The sequence below is a fragment of the Oxyura jamaicensis genome, chromosome 27 (assembly GCF_011077185.1).
Source record: "Oxyura jamaicensis isolate SHBP4307 breed ruddy duck chromosome 27, BPBGC_Ojam_1.0, whole genome shotgun sequence".
Lineage (NCBI taxonomy): Eukaryota > Metazoa > Chordata > Aves > Anseriformes > Anatidae > Oxyura > Oxyura jamaicensis.
In genome coordinates, this window is record NC_048919.1 from 2,878,049 (window position 1) to 2,895,392 (window position 17,344).

Sequence of the window (17,344 nt, forward strand, 5' to 3'; positions counted from 1 at the left end):
CCGCAGACCCCTCTCTGCCCAAACCCTTCCCTCCTCCCCTCGGCGGCTTCACCTCCGCTACCGCGCATGCTCGGCAGGGCGTGCTGACGTCAGCGCGCCACGCACGCACGTCTGCACGTCGCGTCCCGTCTCCACGCCCCCGGCCCGGTAACCGGGGGAGCGGCGGCCGCGGGGCCGGGCGGTGAGCGGGGGGCGGGGGGGTGCGGGGACGGCGGGGGTGGCTCTTGCCCGGCCTCCCCTCACGGGAAGGGGCTGAGGGAGTCGAGGGAGCCGCGGGGCCGCCGCCCAGCGCCGCTGAGGGAGGCCTCGGCCCGGCCCGGCCCGCACAAAGGGCCCGCGGCGGGCGGGAAGCGCCGTGAGGGGGGCCCCGAAGCGCCGTGAGGGGAGCCCCAAGCTGGGGGAGCCGTGAGGGTGCTCCGAGCCCCGCCGTTGCCTCCCCGCCCAGCGGCCTCAGAGCCTCGCAGGGGCCCTAGGGGCTCGCTCCGCGGCCCGTCACCGCTCCCTGGGCGAATTGGCGCGGTCTGGGGGGGGGGTTTAGGCACAAAACGCAACAAGAAAACGTTTGTTTTTTGGTTCGGGGGGTGGGGGGGAAGGGAAGCCGCTAAGCGTGTGAGGATGGATCCTTAGACGCAGGCGTTGTCACTCAGAGGGGTGCCTGCTGTGCTGTCAGCACCAGGGCTGCGAAGTTCCCCCTTTTATCCATTCCTTGTACGTTTTGGTCTCGTATCCGTGTCAGGTGTGAAAGCTGCACCGTGTGCCTGTGCAGGAACAGCGTGTCGCAGCCAGCCTCTGCCACGGAGAACCAAAAAGCGCTTTTCCCCAAAGCCTCCTCAAGAGCTCTAGGCTTGAGCCTTACCGAGCGAGCCCCAGGCTGGTAAACGTCCTGCACAGGGCGCAGCAGCAGCACTTGCTCTGAGGTTATTTTGAAGTTGTTCCTCTTGCCAGTGAATTCTGATCTCGTTGGAGGGCTCTCGCTGAATGCAAGGAGTCCTTCGATAAGCCTTGTAGCCGTTCGGCTGTCAAATTACAAAACACTTGGAAGCAGTGGGGGACGTGTGCTTTTTGGCAGCCTTAAAGGTATGACGTGACCATGAAGATGAAATAATTAAATTGCTTGGAATGAAAAGTGTAAATCTTAGTATAGCAGTTTGGTGTTTTGGTCTAAAACTAACTTAGAAGACTGGAATGGAGAACGAGTATCAATGGCTAGGGACGCTTGCTTAAGGAGAAGAAGGAGCTAACCTTTTGGCAGAAGTGTGTCTTGTCTCACAACGAAGTGGTGAGCTGTGTGCTCTCCGGGCCTGTTTTTCTAGAAATGTCTGGATTGTAGCATGGTATTTACAGAGCCATGAAACACTCGGGGATGGGAAACACTGCATGGGCATGCAGAAATATTTACTGAGCTGACTTTTCATCTCTCGTTCCTCCTGCTGTGCCAGGTTCTGACTCTGGGTTTGTTTGTCTTACATTGTAAAAACGTAAAATGTAAAACAAACAAGCCCGTCAACATACGCTAAGTAGGGTTTGAGGGACGTGATCTATTTTAGAAGACAACTTCTCTGATTTATTCTTTTTCCAAGTTGTGGATTCGCTTGTACTCGCAAATCCTTTTTGGGAAACAGATCAAAATTTTGTGGTTACGTTTCCCAAGTCTCTTTATCAGGAGTAGAGGAACCTGCTTTCAAGAAAGACCACGATTGTTTATACCTGCCTAAAGCAGGAAGAGCATTAATTTCTCTGTTCTGGCTTTAACAGGTATATTGAGGGCATCATGAATTGGAATAAAGGTGGACCTGGTACAAAGAGAGGCTTTGGTTTTGGTGGATTTGCCATTACGCCTGGAAAGAAAGAGGAGCCTAAGCTTTCTCAACAGTCTCATAGTGCTTTTGGGACAGCCGGTTCTTCTGCTGCATTTGCGAAATCGGGACCTCCACAGCTGCCTTCTTTCTACAAAATTGGGTCAAAGCGAGCAAATTTTGATGAAGAAAATGCGTAAGTAGGGTTATTTCTTGTGTCTCTAGTTCTAGATCGTAGTGTTTTCTACTTTCCAAGATCAGGGAAGGTGCCTGTGGTGTTTGTGAGGTTCAGTTATTTAGAACAGCCTGCTCAGGGGTAAATACCTTAACACTGCATGATGGTGTAACAGAACCCCAGTGGCTTTAGGAACCCCAGTGATTTTACTGCAATAGTACCAAAAATACTGAGCTGGTCGCCTGCAGGAATGCCCGTCCCTGCTCAGGGGTAGGTGTTTGGTGTGTCCCTGGGCTTAATTACACTTTCTCTGTCTCAGCCCATCACCTATAAAACAAGAATAGCAATACTTCCTCACCTTTAAATACATTGAAAAGACAGTGAGATGCTACAGGAGCTCTTGGAGAGCTCCCTTCCTCCTTTAGCTTTCCTCTTCCTAAGAACATCCTTCAGCTGAGCCTCAGAGCGCTCAAATCTCATGCTCTGGTACGACTGAGACTTTGCGTGAGGTGTTGTGTTTGGAATTGGAGCCAATTAGGACAAATCTGTGTGCCTTTCACAAGGGAAGCATTTTAGTGGCAGGTGCTGTATACATACTGACTTGTTATCCCTCTCTTCATGGGAACCTTAACTCGAAAACCGTGAAGGACGGTGTGCTGCTGTAGGCTCCGTTCTGACTGGGCCAATGTTTGTTTCTTTTCAGGTACTTCGAGGATGAAGAGGAAGATAACAGCAACGTCGACTTGCCATACATTCCAGCAGAGAATTCCCCCACTCGCCAGCAGTTTCATTCCAAATCGGCAGACTCTGACAGCGACGATGATCCTCTGGAGGCATTCATGGCTGAAGTGGAGGCAAGACCCGGCTCGTGAAACGTTTATTAACTAGTGTGGCAGTGCTCCTCTCCAGTCAGGAACAGCAAATGCCCCTCATGGCTTTGGCAGTTGCATTCGGAATGTCCCTTAGATGTTGATGTTTATTTAAGGCAATATGTTAATTAGAACTTAAATGTGAATTAAATGGGGATGTAGCAGATATACTTTACAGTATCTTAACTACTTAAGTGTTTTGGGTTTGCCAAGGTGATACCACAAAGAGCTTTGTGTGTTTCTGAATACAAAGCTAACATTTTGTGTGTTTTTCACAACCTGAATGGAAATGTTTTAATTCATCAGGAGCAGTTCCTTAGCTGCAGTTCTATTGTTAGCTGGATTCAATCGCAGCATTTGATAGAAGAATGCAGAGAATATATTTTTTCAACAACACTGCCACAAAGTTACAATATATAAATTTGAAAGGAATTAGAATTTGTTTAATGTTATAGAGTATGGAACAAGAAAAAGTTTAGTCCAGAAAGTGTCATCACTGTAGCATGATGGTCTAGCTAGGTAGGAACAATTTTTCCTTTCCACACTCTATCATCTTGTTATGTTTTTTAACGTGCCACAATTTTATGACCTATTAGGATCAAGCTGCTCGAGACATGAAGAGACTTGAGGATAAAGACAAGGAAAAAAAGAATGCTAAGTAAGTTCTCTCTTGTAATTCCCATTCCTACCTGTGTCTTGTATGGTGCTAAGAAAATTCCGATGTGTTTTGTTGATGTTCATTGCTCTGTAGATAATATGAAACAGTGCTGCTGCACCTGCAGTACTGGAGATACTGGAGGCTTTTCCAAACTTGAACTAGGTTTTAAGACGTTCCCTGTAAAGCTGACACATTAGGTAGTGGGTGACAGTTGGGATTACTAAATTCAGAGTTCAAGCAATTTACATTTTTGCAGCTTGTCTGTCTGTTTTGACCAAGGGAAATAATTGTGCTTCTTGATATAAGTGTCAAAAACATTGATAGAACTCGCATTGCATTGCATGGGGTTGATCAGATTATACATGGTCCTGAAACAGAACACCGGATCCAAATGACCACCTGGGGAAGTCCTGAACTGGATTTGCACTTCCTGGCTCATATTGCTCCTCACTTATGGGACATCTGGTAGCATCGAGAGCTTAGACCAGGATGATCTTTGATGTGGCTTCTACTGGGAAGACGGAATCCTAATCTTTCAGTCTCATTAATAGAAGTAAAATGAAGTCTTTGCAGGGTCGCTGTTATGGTTGGCACCAAATGTGAAAAATCCATGGGTTGGGATTGTGAATGTTACTGAGCTGTGAGCGTTGTATCTTCCACAAAGTATCAGCACTAATCAAATCAAAGTGTGGAGCTGAGTATGTGGAACACTTGCAGGGAAGTTTTTTTTTTCTCCGCTTGTTTTTCCAGGGGTATTCGAGATGACATTGAAGAGGAAGATGACCAAGTGAGTTCTTATGCAGTCTTTCTATCTTCTTTTTTTTTTTTATCTTCCCTCCCCAAATATGTAACTACTAGGTGCAAACAAAACTCCAGTGTCATGCACAGTACCCGGACAATTCAGCAGGAAGCTCTAGTGGTTACCCTGCTGTATCCACCCTTCTAGGTGTTTCACCAAAAAAAAGAAAAGATGAAAAGAATATTAGGAGACAATTTCTTTCTTTTTTTTACCCTGTTTGAGAAGATTTTTTTTTTGTCAATTTGAATCTTGTACTACAGTTTTTTTCAGTATCTGAGGGTTTCATCAAATTTGAGATTAACTCAATCAACTAATACAGGACACCACTGAGAAGCAGTTGAAATTTCACTGCAAACAGCCTCCACAGTTTGTCTGCTAAGGGCAAGAAGCTGTCTTTTTGCTCTTAGTTTTCAGAGGAACGCCAGTTTTGACTGAGGATTGTAGGCATCACCATAATGGAATATTAAGCAAAGAGGAAAGGCTTAATTTCAGAACATCTCTCTACTAGATTATAATGAATAATTATCATGGTACTTGTAATAAAGCAGAGCATAGAAGGGTTCTCTGGCCTGTAGGTCTTTGCTTCCAGTTTGTTGAGTGTAGCCATGCTAAAGTCTGAGCACAGTTAACTTATGCTTGCAGACAGCTGTTCAGAAAGCATATTGCATGCATATCGAAATGACTGAGCAACAATTGGCCATGTGAATGAAAAGCAGATGGGCATACACATTTCTTTGTAATTGAACCTCGCTTTAAAAATCTGGTGTTAAATCTTTGCTTAAAAATCAATCGAGACTGGTGTTTCTGCATGAGAGTGTCTTGATGTGCCAGTGAGACCTAAATGGGATTCTGTGAGATGCATACTTCCTTGTGAGCTGTAAGGATAGCATGTGACAGTGATTTCTAACTTGGGCTTGTGTTGAAGGACTCTTGAAATAGTTTCTTTCCCATTTGCTGTTGACTTTTCATTTCTTGAGTGTAGTTAGAAGTGGAGAAACTATCTTTGGCATAGTTTGTTTAACAAAAAAAGAACAGCATATGCTTAGTAACATTGTGTTCTGTGTTTAAAAACCTGCGGTGTTTGTATTGTGTTTGTGTGGAAATAAGAATAGAATTTTATATCGTTAAAGCATTACAAGTCTATGCAAGGATTTCTTAAGCAGACCTGTAAGAGGAAAAGTTTGTGTTCGTTTTTTTTGTCGTTGTTTGTTTGTTTAAAAAAAAAATGTGGTCTACCTGAACATTGTAGTTGTTTTCTTTGTGTCTTCTTACTGTCCTTGCTCTGGGCATAGCTGTTGGTATTTGTTAGAAGAACCAGTTCTAGTGAACATTCTGTTTCTCAATGATGTGTGTGAAAGCAAACAACCATCTAGCTTTGTACATCATTTAAACAAACGTGGCACTATTCTTGCATCCTATTGTATGCAATTTTACTGATATGTTTTGCTGCAGGAAGCTTATTTTCGCTACATGGCTGAAAACCCTACTGCTGGTGTGGTACAAGAAGAGGAAGAGGATAACCTCGAGTATGACAGTGATGGGAACCCAATTGCACCGTCCAAAAAAATCATTGATCCCCTTCCACCTATTGACCATTCAGAGGTAGGAAGCTTATTCTATTCTTTCTGAGGGACTGTAGAAAGCAGGAGCTAGGAAGTAGATTGAAATATGCTTCCTTCCCTATCAGTGTTGTAATATTTCACTGCTGTGCCACTTGAGTCATACTGAAGATCCCTTAAAATTGCTCCCGATTAAGTTAACGTTATCACAGACAGCTAAGAACTTTTTTCTGAAAACTTTCCCTCCCAAATTAGATGTACAGAGAGCATCTTGAGTCTTGGACTAACTGAGTAATTACCCTTGCAGATTGAATATCCTCCTTTTGAGAAAAATTTCTATGATGAGCACGAGGAGATCACCAGTCTGACCCCGCAGCAAGTGGTGGAGTTACGTCATAAGCTAAATCTCCGGGTAAGCAGGTCACAGAATTATCTTCGTGGTATTTTTTTTTTTTACTCCCATTCTTTCTAACTGCCTTAGTAGTTTTAATGAAGATTTTGTCAGGGAATTCCAGGTTTTGAATACCAAGCCTCTTGGACACCTTCAATGACTTTGGTTTTAAGGAGGCTGATTTTCCTCAGCAGTTTTTGAATGTCATCTCTGGTCTTCTCAAACTGGGCACCCAAAATTGCCAGTTTTATAGTTGCAATAGTACTAAAGAACCACAGAGCAAAGAATTGAACCTGGAAATACTATATGCGAGTTTTATTTTTTTTACCATTTGAGACGTGTTAGTGTGGTGACTTCCTGTGAAGGGAACTATTTGGGGGAGGAAGGAGATAAATTTTACAAGGAAGTAGGTATGGTTTTTAGTAGCTTGTGTTGATTGACAACTTACGTAATTTTTTTATATCTGAAAGACCTAGTTACACAGCACATATGGAGTTTGCACTAAGTTATACTTAGGTCTGTTAAAAAAATAAAAAGCAGTTTTCTGAGGTAGAGATAGCTTTGATTTTTTTTTTTTTATAGTTTTCTTTGGTGTTCTCTTACTGCTTTCCATGAACAAAGATATTTTTTTATTTCTAAGGTCTCCGGTGCTGCTCCTCCAAGACCTGGCAGTAGCTTTGCTCATTTTGGATTCGATGAGCAACTTATGCATCAAATTAGGAAATCCGAGTATACCCAGCCCACTCCTATACAGTGCCAGGTGAGTGTTGTTACTCTTACATCTAAATGCAGCTAACAGAATGCATGCAAAGGTCCCTGGAGTGTATGAGGGTGTATCCAATTCTAGTTTCCTATATAGAACTGTCACAGAGAAGAATAATTTGGATGTTTCTAGGTAAATAGCTCTGTTATTTTTCTTGGTTTCAGCATTCTTACAGCTGGACAGGATGCATTTATGGCCATGTAAATATATTCTGGGGATGTTGTACTGTGCCCAAATGCTGACTTCGTATAGAACACTAACATAATACAGCAATTACTTCCAGCCCTTAAACCAAACTAATTCAGATCTGACTTGGCAATAAAACTGTGTATGGATCTATGTATGCTGCTCTGAGTCCCCTGCAACATGCCTTCCTTTTTTATCTGGGTTTTCATTTAATATCTAGGACAGTAACATGCTAAGTTGGGCATAATATGGGTTTAGAATCTCCTTATTCTTAGGGTGTTCCAGTTGCACTAAGTGGCAGAGATATGATTGGGATAGCTAAGACTGGAAGTGGAAAAACAGCAGCCTTCATCTGGCCAATGTTGATTCACATCATGGATCAAAAGGAGCTCGAACCAGGGGACGGTCCCATTGCAGTGATTGTATGCCCGACCAGAGAGCTTTGCCAACAGGTGGGTGTCTAGAAAATGTGTACCATACAGCGTTCCTACAGAAGAAGGCAAAATTCTGTGAAGTTACCAGAGAACCTCAGTAACTTATGTGAAAAAATTACTCTGCACCTGCCTCCAGTGTAAGCTCACAATCCTCACTTACACTAGTTTTAGTCTAAGGATCATGACAAACTTTAAATTGTCACTTTTACACAGTTCTCCTGTGTTATTCTTAAGTATTGAGAATACTGTGGATCCATTGCCACAAATTATATGTATAAAATAATAGCTTTAAGTGGAGTTGAATGCTTAAATAGCTTTCCCAGATAAGTGAATGGAAGTTACCCACAAGTATTGGAGCATTCAGTCCTGAGGATTTCTGAATAATTTAATTATGATGATAGCTGAAAAGTAGATTCCAGGAGCTGGCCTCCATTTCCAAGGTAAGTGTATCTTCTCAGATCCTTCTAACCTGAACTGAGATGTGTTCTGTTTAAAATTCTCAGATCCATTCTGAATGTAAGCGCTTTGGTAAGGCGTATAATCTGCGCTCAGTAGCTGTGTATGGAGGAGGAAGCATGTGGGAACAAGCCAAAGCCCTCCAGGAGGGGGCAGAGATAGTTGTTTGCACACCAGTAAGTACCTGTCTGCACACAGTACATGTTTTGTTGTTGTGTAACTGAAGCTGAGACAGATCTCTCAATATCATTGGTGATGTAGAATTTGTTCTCTGATCACTGAAATCCAGGTTCTTCACAGGTTATCAGATGCTGAAGACAAATAAACGGGGATTATTCCTGTCCCAAGAGAAATTGAAAGAGATTAGGAGTTATCTTCCAGAAGACATAGTAGCAAGCAAGACCTGCTTGAATCAGTGTCAGTTGTGTGCAACACCAGCTTCTGATTGCTGAGTCTTAAATTTGTGAGGAAAATTCCCAGAATGTCTTGAACTTGAGTGACATCTTCTTGAATCAGTGTAGAGCCTGTAGCAGTTATATTTAAAAGCTGAGACATTGACTGGGTGTTGATGCTGAGCCAGTGATTTAAATGAGCACTATTCTCAACTGATTTTTTGCTTACTGCAAAAACTAGTTACAAATTTGGGCAAAACTGAGCAAGTAATGGTTAAAGGAAGTTTTATTGTGGCTATTTATTGGGGTACTGGGCAAAAAAAGCAAAGTGTGAAGATCTCTTGCACCAACAATTTTGGAATTAAATAGTTCACAGATAAAGTTAAGTTGAAATGAAGAAAGGGCAGTTTTAGGGTCTCAGCACTGTTATCCTTCAAAAACTAGTCATAAAATTCATCTTGTCAAGTATAGCTCATGAGAGATTTAGGAATCTGTTTCCATGATTTGAATATTGCCACTTGCTTCTACACTGAAGCCCTGACATGTTTTTTGTTCTCTGGTGAGGATAAAAAGCAGTGAGGTGCTTGAAGGTTGTATATATTAACTTTTTTTTTTAAGTATGCTTTAAAAAAATGGCTTTTACTTTTTCTCCACAGGGTCGTTTGATTGATCATGTGAAAAAGAAAGCTACAAACCTTCAAAGAGTCACTTACCTTGTGTTTGATGAAGCCGACAGAATGTTTGATATGGGTTTTGGTATGTACTGACCAAAGGTCAAAGCTTTGGAAAGTAGCAGTGTGCGATTCCCAGCTTAATATGATTGTTTTTAGCTCCAGTAGCTTCCTATACTTAATATAATAATGGAAATGTTTTCTATACAAAGCTCACATTTAAAGGTCTATTACCTCTTGGTATAAAGCGATTAGCAAAGCCCTGTTGATGAACAAATTCCCAAAAGCCTGATTTTCATCTTAGATTTGGTGAATAACTTGTGGGCAAGTCACTTCTGTGCTTTGATTCTGTGTGAACAAACTAGTGGCGTTAGAAGAACTTTCTGCTTTTTTGGCTCAGGTTTAGTCATTCAGATCTATATGATTTGAATATGTGCCCAGGAATCCTGGGACACAGTAAAAATTTGGCAGTGCTATGATACCCCCAAAGCGAGAGACACTTGTGAGATGTGCAGAGTGTGCACAGAGTCAGCTAGGATCTTTGCTTAAAGGAACTCTTGCTGAAGTTCAAGGAACCTTAAGGAAGTTCCTTAAGGAAATTTCAATGAACTTTCATTGTGCAGCAAAGAGCACCAGGAAGCCCCGGTAAAATTAAATATCAAGTGAGAGGCGCTCATTCATTCTGTGGTTGTTAAATGAAGCGGTGCAGTTGCATTTCTGAGTTAGTCCAGTAGCTAACGAGCATACAGTGTTGATTAGAGCATTTTCTTTCTTTTCCAGAATATCAGGTCAGATCAATTGCAAGCCACGTACGTCCTGACAGACAGAGTAAGTATAAGCATGTTTCAGAATACACTGCTGGGAGTTGAAGGAGGCTATACGGTGGGCTGCCAGTTAAGAATCTGGAGCAGAGCTTGGATTTCTTGTTCTTGACACAGCCGTGCAGTGAGACTTACGCAGGACTCCAGTGGTGTTATTCTCTGTGGGCTGGTGGGAGGGATTGCTTGTGAAGTGTGAGCATTTAACCAGGCTGTTCGTTACTCTGTAATCCCTCCACAGACTTTACTCGGAGAAAGGATGATTATCTGAATTAATATTCATATGCTTTGAGATCCTGTGTTCTAAACTGGCAGAAAAGAAGGCTCACAGCAGTGCCACCTATTATTCATATCCTGTTTCAAATACCATGAAATGTATTTCTACTTTGAGATATTCTAATAGTCACTGTGATTAATAATTTTAATTAGAACTGCTAAAACAGCCCGTAGCTTTAGATCCCTGCCATACAGTACAGTCATACAGGTTCACAATATCCATGCAGTGTTCTCATAATTCTGAAAAAAAGATTTATTTTTCATGGAGCTCAAATACTGTTTTTTTTATTATTATTATTATTTTTTTTTTATTTCAGCCCTCTTGTTCAGTGCCACTTTCCGTAAGAAGATTGAGAAATTGGCCCGAGATATTCTGATTGACCCAATTCGAGTTGTGCAGGGAGACATTGGAGAGGTAATTCCACCGTAATTCTGATACAGTCACAGAAATGAATCATTCTGTTGTCTGAAATTTATGTTAAGCTGCAGTATTCATCACGTATATTTAAGAGTAAATATTTTGTGTTTAAAAAAACAGTTTGGGGGGGTTTTGAATTTATTTTATTGAGCTTTCCGCCAAGAAATAATCTTGTAGTGATGGGAGGGTTTCATTTAGGAGTGAAACAACATTAAGGCAGTGATTGATTTGTTTATTAGGCTGAATCAATAGGTGTATCCTTTTGCTTTGCCTCAAAAATATAAATAGGGCAATTACAGCTTTTGCAATGGAGGATTTGCAACTTCGACTGTAATGTCTCTCAGCTGGTTTATGTGGGAATGTTGATCTGTATTTGCGTGACAGTAGCAGGTGAACTATCAGCACGCTTTGGTAATAAGTCAGTGAAGTGGGCAGATGTACGCTTGGTGTGAAGAAACTTTGCACAGAACATTTGCAAACTGTTGAGAAGTTTCACAAACTGCCTTCAGAACATTCTTCTTTTAATCAGTTCTCTGCATTTTATTTTTCTTATCAGGATTGTGAGGTATCCCTTAATAACAAAAAATGAATGGCTACATGAGGCCTTGCCTTTCTAGGAGACTCTTCCTTCTAAACTTTGCTTAAGGAAAAAAGCAGCTGTCCTTGCTCAGTCAGTTTCTGTTTGTGTCAAAGGCTGCAGTTCGCCTCAGATTTATCAGAGAGTAGCTCGCTTAACCTGTCTTTTCTGTGTAGATAAAGTGGTCAGCAATTAGTCAAGCAGGGAATAACTGAAACCTCATTCAGAGGAGGATGTCGGTCCCCTGCTTTTGTACGTTTTATTCTCACAGTTTAAACTCCTGATTCTATTCTGCTGTCTGTGATTGCAAGACTGTCTTTTGTGTACTGTATTGTGGCTTGTCTTATTTCTCTCCTCAGGCAAATGAAGATGTTACTCAAATTGTGGAGATTTTCCCTTCTGGCCCTAGCAAATGGAACTGGCTGACTCGACGCCTTGTGGAATTCACGTCTTCTGGGAGCGTTCTCCTGTTTGTCACCAAGAAGGCAAATGCAGAAGAGCTGGCTAATAACCTCAAGCAGGAGGATCATAATCTAGGGCTGCTTCATGGCGACATGGACCAGAGTGAGAGGAATAAAGTAATTTCAGAATTTAAGAAAAAAGGGATCCCGATACTTGTAGCTACTGATGTTGCAGGTATGTACGAGCTGTTGTTTCTTAGAAAGCCACAAATTGTAGGTGTTAGCAGAAAGGTTAACACGCTTCAGTGGAAGGCAACAAGGTTGGCTTCTACACCTGCTGGACACAGCTTTCCAGATCATTTTCAGAAGTAGAGTTAGCAAAGGGTTACATTTTTAAAGTCTTCTAGTGATATTTGACAGGTATATTATTTAATATACAAAAAGAAAATAAACTCTTTCTTAAGGATGTAGTTGCTATTCATCAGTCAGCTGACAAATTATGCATGCTTATATGAGGAGGAGATGGATGCACTTGAAGCCTTCTGTAGAAAACCTTTTGTACCCAGATGTTTAGCTGAACAAAGAATGGATTTCAGTGTATCTTTCTCACCTGACATAAAAGTCATTTGAAGGGAGATCTTCCATCTCCAGTGCTGTGAGCTTGGAGATGAGCGGTATTGCCGTACGTAAGATAGCAAAGAGTTGTAGTGTATGAAGGGTGTCTTAACTGGGATCTGTGTCTGTGAAAACTCCTTTCCTATGCTGGAACAGAACGATGTACTGGTATGAACAGGACTGGTTTGAGTTTCTTCAGGCCAATCACACTTATCACTGTATTGCTCTTTATTACAGCTCGTGGGTTAGATATTCCTTCCATTAAGACTGTGATCAATTACGATGTGGCTCGGGACATAGACACGCACACCCACAGAATTGGTCGCACTGGCAGAGCAGGCGAGAAGGGAGTTGCCTACACTCTGTTGACTCCCAAGGACAGTAACTTCGCTGGTGATCTCGTCCGAAATCTGGAAGGTGCTAATCAACATGTTTCCAAAGAGCTGTTGGATCTAGCAATGCAGGTACGAAGCAAAACTTCGTAGAGGAAGGTTACTTCCATGAGTAGCACAGTGAGAAAATAAGTTCAGAGGCTTGTTTCTGGCTCCATCATATATTCTCAGTGACCTTTTGGGAACCTATATTGTTTTTAAGTAGATTTTCTAGTGTTTTTTTTTATGGCCTTTGAAAGAATGCAGAAGACATGATGATTTTGGACTGCAATATGTAATCTATTTAGAGGTAAAACACTGCCTAGGAAATTAAGAACTATAACCTGTCTGATGTCAGCAGAGCACTCCAACTCTGGTATCTCCTTGCAATCATATTTTTGATACGCATTAATAGCAGGTACCTAGAAGATGCAGCTTAGTTGTAAGCTGAACTAGAAGCTGATTACAGGAACTTTCACTTTGTGAACTGGTTGTAGCTTGATCGTTTTACCTGCTTGGCAGTGCTGTCTGGCAGGCTTACTATATATAGGTCTGATGGATGGCTCAAACAATTGTGTTTATGCCACCGTACTTGTCAGCTCATTAAGTTCTTGTCTTTTGCTGCCCATTTAGCTGTAAAGGAGCAAAGGCTTTTTTTTGGTAATTTCCAATTTCAGGTATGGATTAGCATGCTTGTGACTTCACCCAGCAGCTTAGACACTAGCTGATAGAAGTAAATATTTTTTTCTGATGTACAGAGGCAGCATTTTCACAAGTGACAGAGTTTGTGAGGCACAGCTCCAAGGCTGTGTATGAGAGGAGAGAACAGAAGCTGACTGGCTTGGCTTACTGGCTTCTTCAGGTTTGAAAAAACTACAAGATATAAAGAGAGGTGCAGCTAACTGTTATTTAAAATCCTGGTAACGGGAGGTCTGGTTGGACTGCTCTTTCCTAGCCACTGCTTGTTGCAGTAAGTTTTGCTGACAGAGCTTCATTTCTTCTTAGCCAGGCAATGGACTAAATCGATAAGACCCAAACATGAGCAAATTCATTTATTCCTGGGTTCATCAGAATGCAAACCCCAAAAACTTTCATATGTATGAGAACTCAGGACATAAAATTAGTTGTTATAAGGAGCATTTGTAGGAAAAGCTTCAGACCCACGTGACAAGACTGTCTACAACTTAATCATAAAGCAGTGTAGTCTGCCATGCCCCATCCCCTTGCAACAGCTGTGTTGTGGATTGGGAAACCATGTATTTATATTTTTCTTTAGAAATGCTCAAAATCCTTTTCTGAGCCTCGTTACTGCTGTTTATCAATCTTCTTATTTCCTGTGTTGAAAAGCATTTGGTTTTCTTCTGCACAGAATCCATGGTTCCGGAAATCCCGTTTCAAAGGAGGAAAAGGCAAGAAGCTGAATATTGGTGGCGGTGGCTTAGGATATCGTGAACGTCCTGGTCTGGGATCAGAAAGCTCTGTAAGTAGAGATGCTGAAGAAGTTCTTTACAGGTTTTTGGAACTTTTAAATTTAGGATTGACCAGCTTGTGGCTTGCTTTTTTTTTTTTTTATGAGCTATCTCATTTCACCTTGGTTTTATCATCTGATTGCACTTAGGTTTTGCTTGTACTGTAGGGAGCTGGGAAATGCAGTTACACTGCTGAATAGGGAGTTGCTTAGACCTCCTGCACCGTTACCTTTCTGTCATCCTCAAGATCACGAGCCAAACTGTGCTACTGCTCAGTGCTCCCGGAGGTTTGCGATCCTTAGTGAGCATGTTCCTTGAGTGCAGGGTGAAGATAGGTTTGGAGAAGCGTTGAACTGAAAGTGTCTGAGTTGGATAAATCTCTCCAGTTGTCCTTTGTCTTTCTGCTTAGGACCGTGGAAACAACAACAGTGTGATGAGCAACTATGAAGCGTATAAGCCATCCTCCGGGGCGATGGGTGACAGACTTACAGCAATGAAAGCAGCCTTTCAGGTTGGTTCAGTCACTTGTATCCCAAGTTCTAACTCCATCACTCGTATCCCAAATTCTACCTCAAGAGAAAGGGAAATAACTTGAAAAAATTTTGCTCCTGATGGTTTTTATTTCCTCCCTCAAGAGTGCAGAAACCCTGTTAACTTAGGGAAGTTAAGTTTGGTAGTTGCAGTCGTATCTCATCCAACTGTAGCGCTCAACGTGGCAGTCCAAAGTGGAAGAATAGCGTGCAGGCTGGACTGAGCATAGCTGCACAACGGGAATGTGCCAAACTTACTTAGTTTTCTGCTGCCTGTTTGCTCTTTTTCCCTTTTGGATTCTGCTCCTAGGCTTGATCCTACTTAAGTTGCTTAGCAGCAATAGTGTAATTGCAGACAAAAGAAGCAGGGAACAGAGAAACCCTTTATTTTGAGTGTGAAAATTAACCCCACAGTATAGGAGTTCCGTTGTTTCTGTGGTCTGGTGGCAGATGTCCGTTACTAATTCTGTGTTCATAAGCACGGCAGGAATGTAATCGCTCCAAGACTGACTTTTTATAGGAACTCTTTTTACTAGGGGTTCCCCAGAGTTCAAGACAGGCTTGTGTACGCATGATGACTGTGTGTTTTGTGGTGCAGTGTAGAGGCAAACATGCTCTTTTTTTTCTTTCCGTCTCTTCTGGCAGTCTCAGTATAAGAGCCACTTTGTTGCTGCAAGCTTAAATAATCAAAAGACTGGAAGCTCTGCTGCTGGTGCTAGCGGCTGGACTAGTGCTGGGAGCTTGAACTCAGTACCAACAAGTTCAGCACAGCAAAATTCTGCAAATCCTGACAGCCCGATTGCAGCTGCCGCGGCAGCAAAGGGTGTTCCAGGATTCACCAGCACCGGGAATCTGAGTAGCGTTCCCACCTTCCCAAGCGTCGGAGTACAGGGCTACAACAACACCACGAATGCCAGCACTAATAATCGAGAAGGCATCGGCAGCACCGGCACCAGCGTTGCTCCTGGTGGCGGTGGTGGCGGCAGCGGCGGTGGTGGCATTGTCAGAGAACGATACAACGACAACAGGAACAGTCGGCACAATGAGGTCCCACGCCGGGGAGAGGGCGGTGGCGGTCGCTACAACGACGTGCAGCGCCACGGGGAAGGAGGTGGCCGCCACAGTGACGCTTACCGGCACGGGGAGGGCCGGCACAGCGACAACCATCGCCACGGTGAAAGCCGGCATTTCGCTGACGTGAGCAGTGGCAATCGCAATAATGGTGAGAGCAGGAACGTCAGCGAGGGTAGGAACAACGAGAACAGGAATGGTGAGAACAGGAAGGATGCCAACAGCCGGGACAACAAGACAGATGGTTTTGCTGTCCCAGAGCCCCCAAAACGTAAGAAGAGTCGATGGGACAGTTAAAGGCTGGTGCTTCGCAGCCTGGTGGAATCTGTGCAGGTAGTGTTGTCTTTTTCCAGAGGATTTCTTGGGTTTTTTGGTAACTGGTTGTTGAGCAGCTGGGGGAGGAGTAGGAAACCGTGAGAACTCCCCGTGGAAGTCTGCGCCGGTACATCTGCGGACAGATTCAATCTAATGATGTGTACATGCAATGCTTAGTCAAAGAGAAATCATTTTGATAAAGCTCCCTGGGTTCTGCTTTTAAACATTCAGTGCTCAAGTGACTCTGCTGGATTTAAACAGATCTTCTTGACAAGAAAGAAGCTGTTTCATGTCCTTGGAACATTAAGAAACTGTTGAAGGTAGTCTTTTCTTAACCAGCATTCACACTTTAAAAAAAAACAAAAAAAAAAACACAACAACAACAACAAAAAGTTCATCTGGAGATGCTCAGGACCCACCTGTTTAACTTTAACCTTTCAGCAATTTGTTCAGTATGGTGAGTTCTTCTCCAGTCTCTTCTTTTCCCATATTCTTCTATCCCCAAATAATTTGGCCTCCAGATTGGCCCGTCTGTCTCTCCCCATCAATTAAGAATGTACTAATTTACGTCGCTGAAGGGGGGATGGAGCAAGTTGATTTTTCTTTAATTTCTTACGAAGCTGTTCAAGGGATCCTTCTCCAGCCCAGTTAACCACGACGTCACACCTAGTGAAGGATGAACTCCCTGGTTTTTTGTGGTCAGTACACCAATCCCATTGCCCCAGATACTTTTCTTTTCTTGTAAAAAGCAAAACGAAACTCTTCGTTCCTAAAAACCTTCGTTTTGGTGGAAGCCTGCATAGCAAACGTGTCTCTGCTGTGCCTATGCACCCTCTGTTATGAGAGGGCTGATTGCTTTCTTCAAAGTAAAAACAAAAAAAAAGGGAAAAAGATGTAGATACGCCACAGCAATCAAAGGCTGGCACCATCCCCCCTTCCCCCCCATGAAGTGAAGCTAAATGAAGAGGCTTCATTCAGAAATTCAGGGACCTGCTGCTCAGAAGCCTTTAGGGAGAACCTGAAAAGCAATTGATGGAGTGGAACAGCTCAAATATCGCCCCATATTGGACACATGTAGTTAAAACTGTAAAATCTTGCTTGACCGTTTTTAACTCATTGTGTGTATTACCTGTTTTTTAACTCTTTTTTTTTTTGGCACCATAAAGGTAAGGAAGAACTCTTTTGTTGAAACATGTCAGCACCCACCTCTGTCTTGTTTCTACCGAGAGAAGTATCAGAAACTGTCAGTTTTTTGTGACATTGTGATGTTTTCTTTATCAGCTGTGCATTTACTTTCTGCTTGCTCTAGTAAATGTTTTATTACTGGGACAAAA

General features: G+C 42.6%; 1 protein-coding gene across 4 annotated transcripts; it reads left to right on the forward strand.

Annotated features, from left to right (window-relative positions):
- The first annotated feature begins 31 nt into the window (after positions 1-31).
- DDX42 (DEAD-box helicase 42) lies at positions 32-17,344 on the forward strand. Of its 4 annotated transcripts, none has more exons than XM_035347639.1 (18): positions 32-147; positions 1,756-1,992; positions 2,675-2,825; positions 3,437-3,498; positions 4,249-4,285; positions 5,750-5,899; positions 6,164-6,268; positions 6,888-7,007; positions 7,472-7,648; positions 8,134-8,262; positions 9,135-9,234; positions 9,930-9,977; positions 10,561-10,658; positions 11,598-11,874; positions 12,492-12,718; positions 13,995-14,105; positions 14,504-14,605; positions 15,270-17,343. In XM_035347639.1, exons 2-18 carry the CDS (start codon positions 1,772-1,774, stop codon positions 15,990-15,992), a joined length of 2,838 nt encoding a protein of 945 aa, XP_035203530.1. In that variant the 5' UTR covers positions 32-147; positions 1,756-1,771; the 3' UTR covers positions 15,993-17,343. The 4 variants fall into 4 exon arrangements, with proteins under 4 accessions (XP_035203530.1, XP_035203529.1, XP_035203531.1 ...); XM_035347638.1 differs by having other exon boundaries at positions 76-181; XM_035347640.1 differs by lacking the exon at positions 32-147 and adding an exon at positions 597-1,279 and having other exon boundaries at positions 15,270-17,344.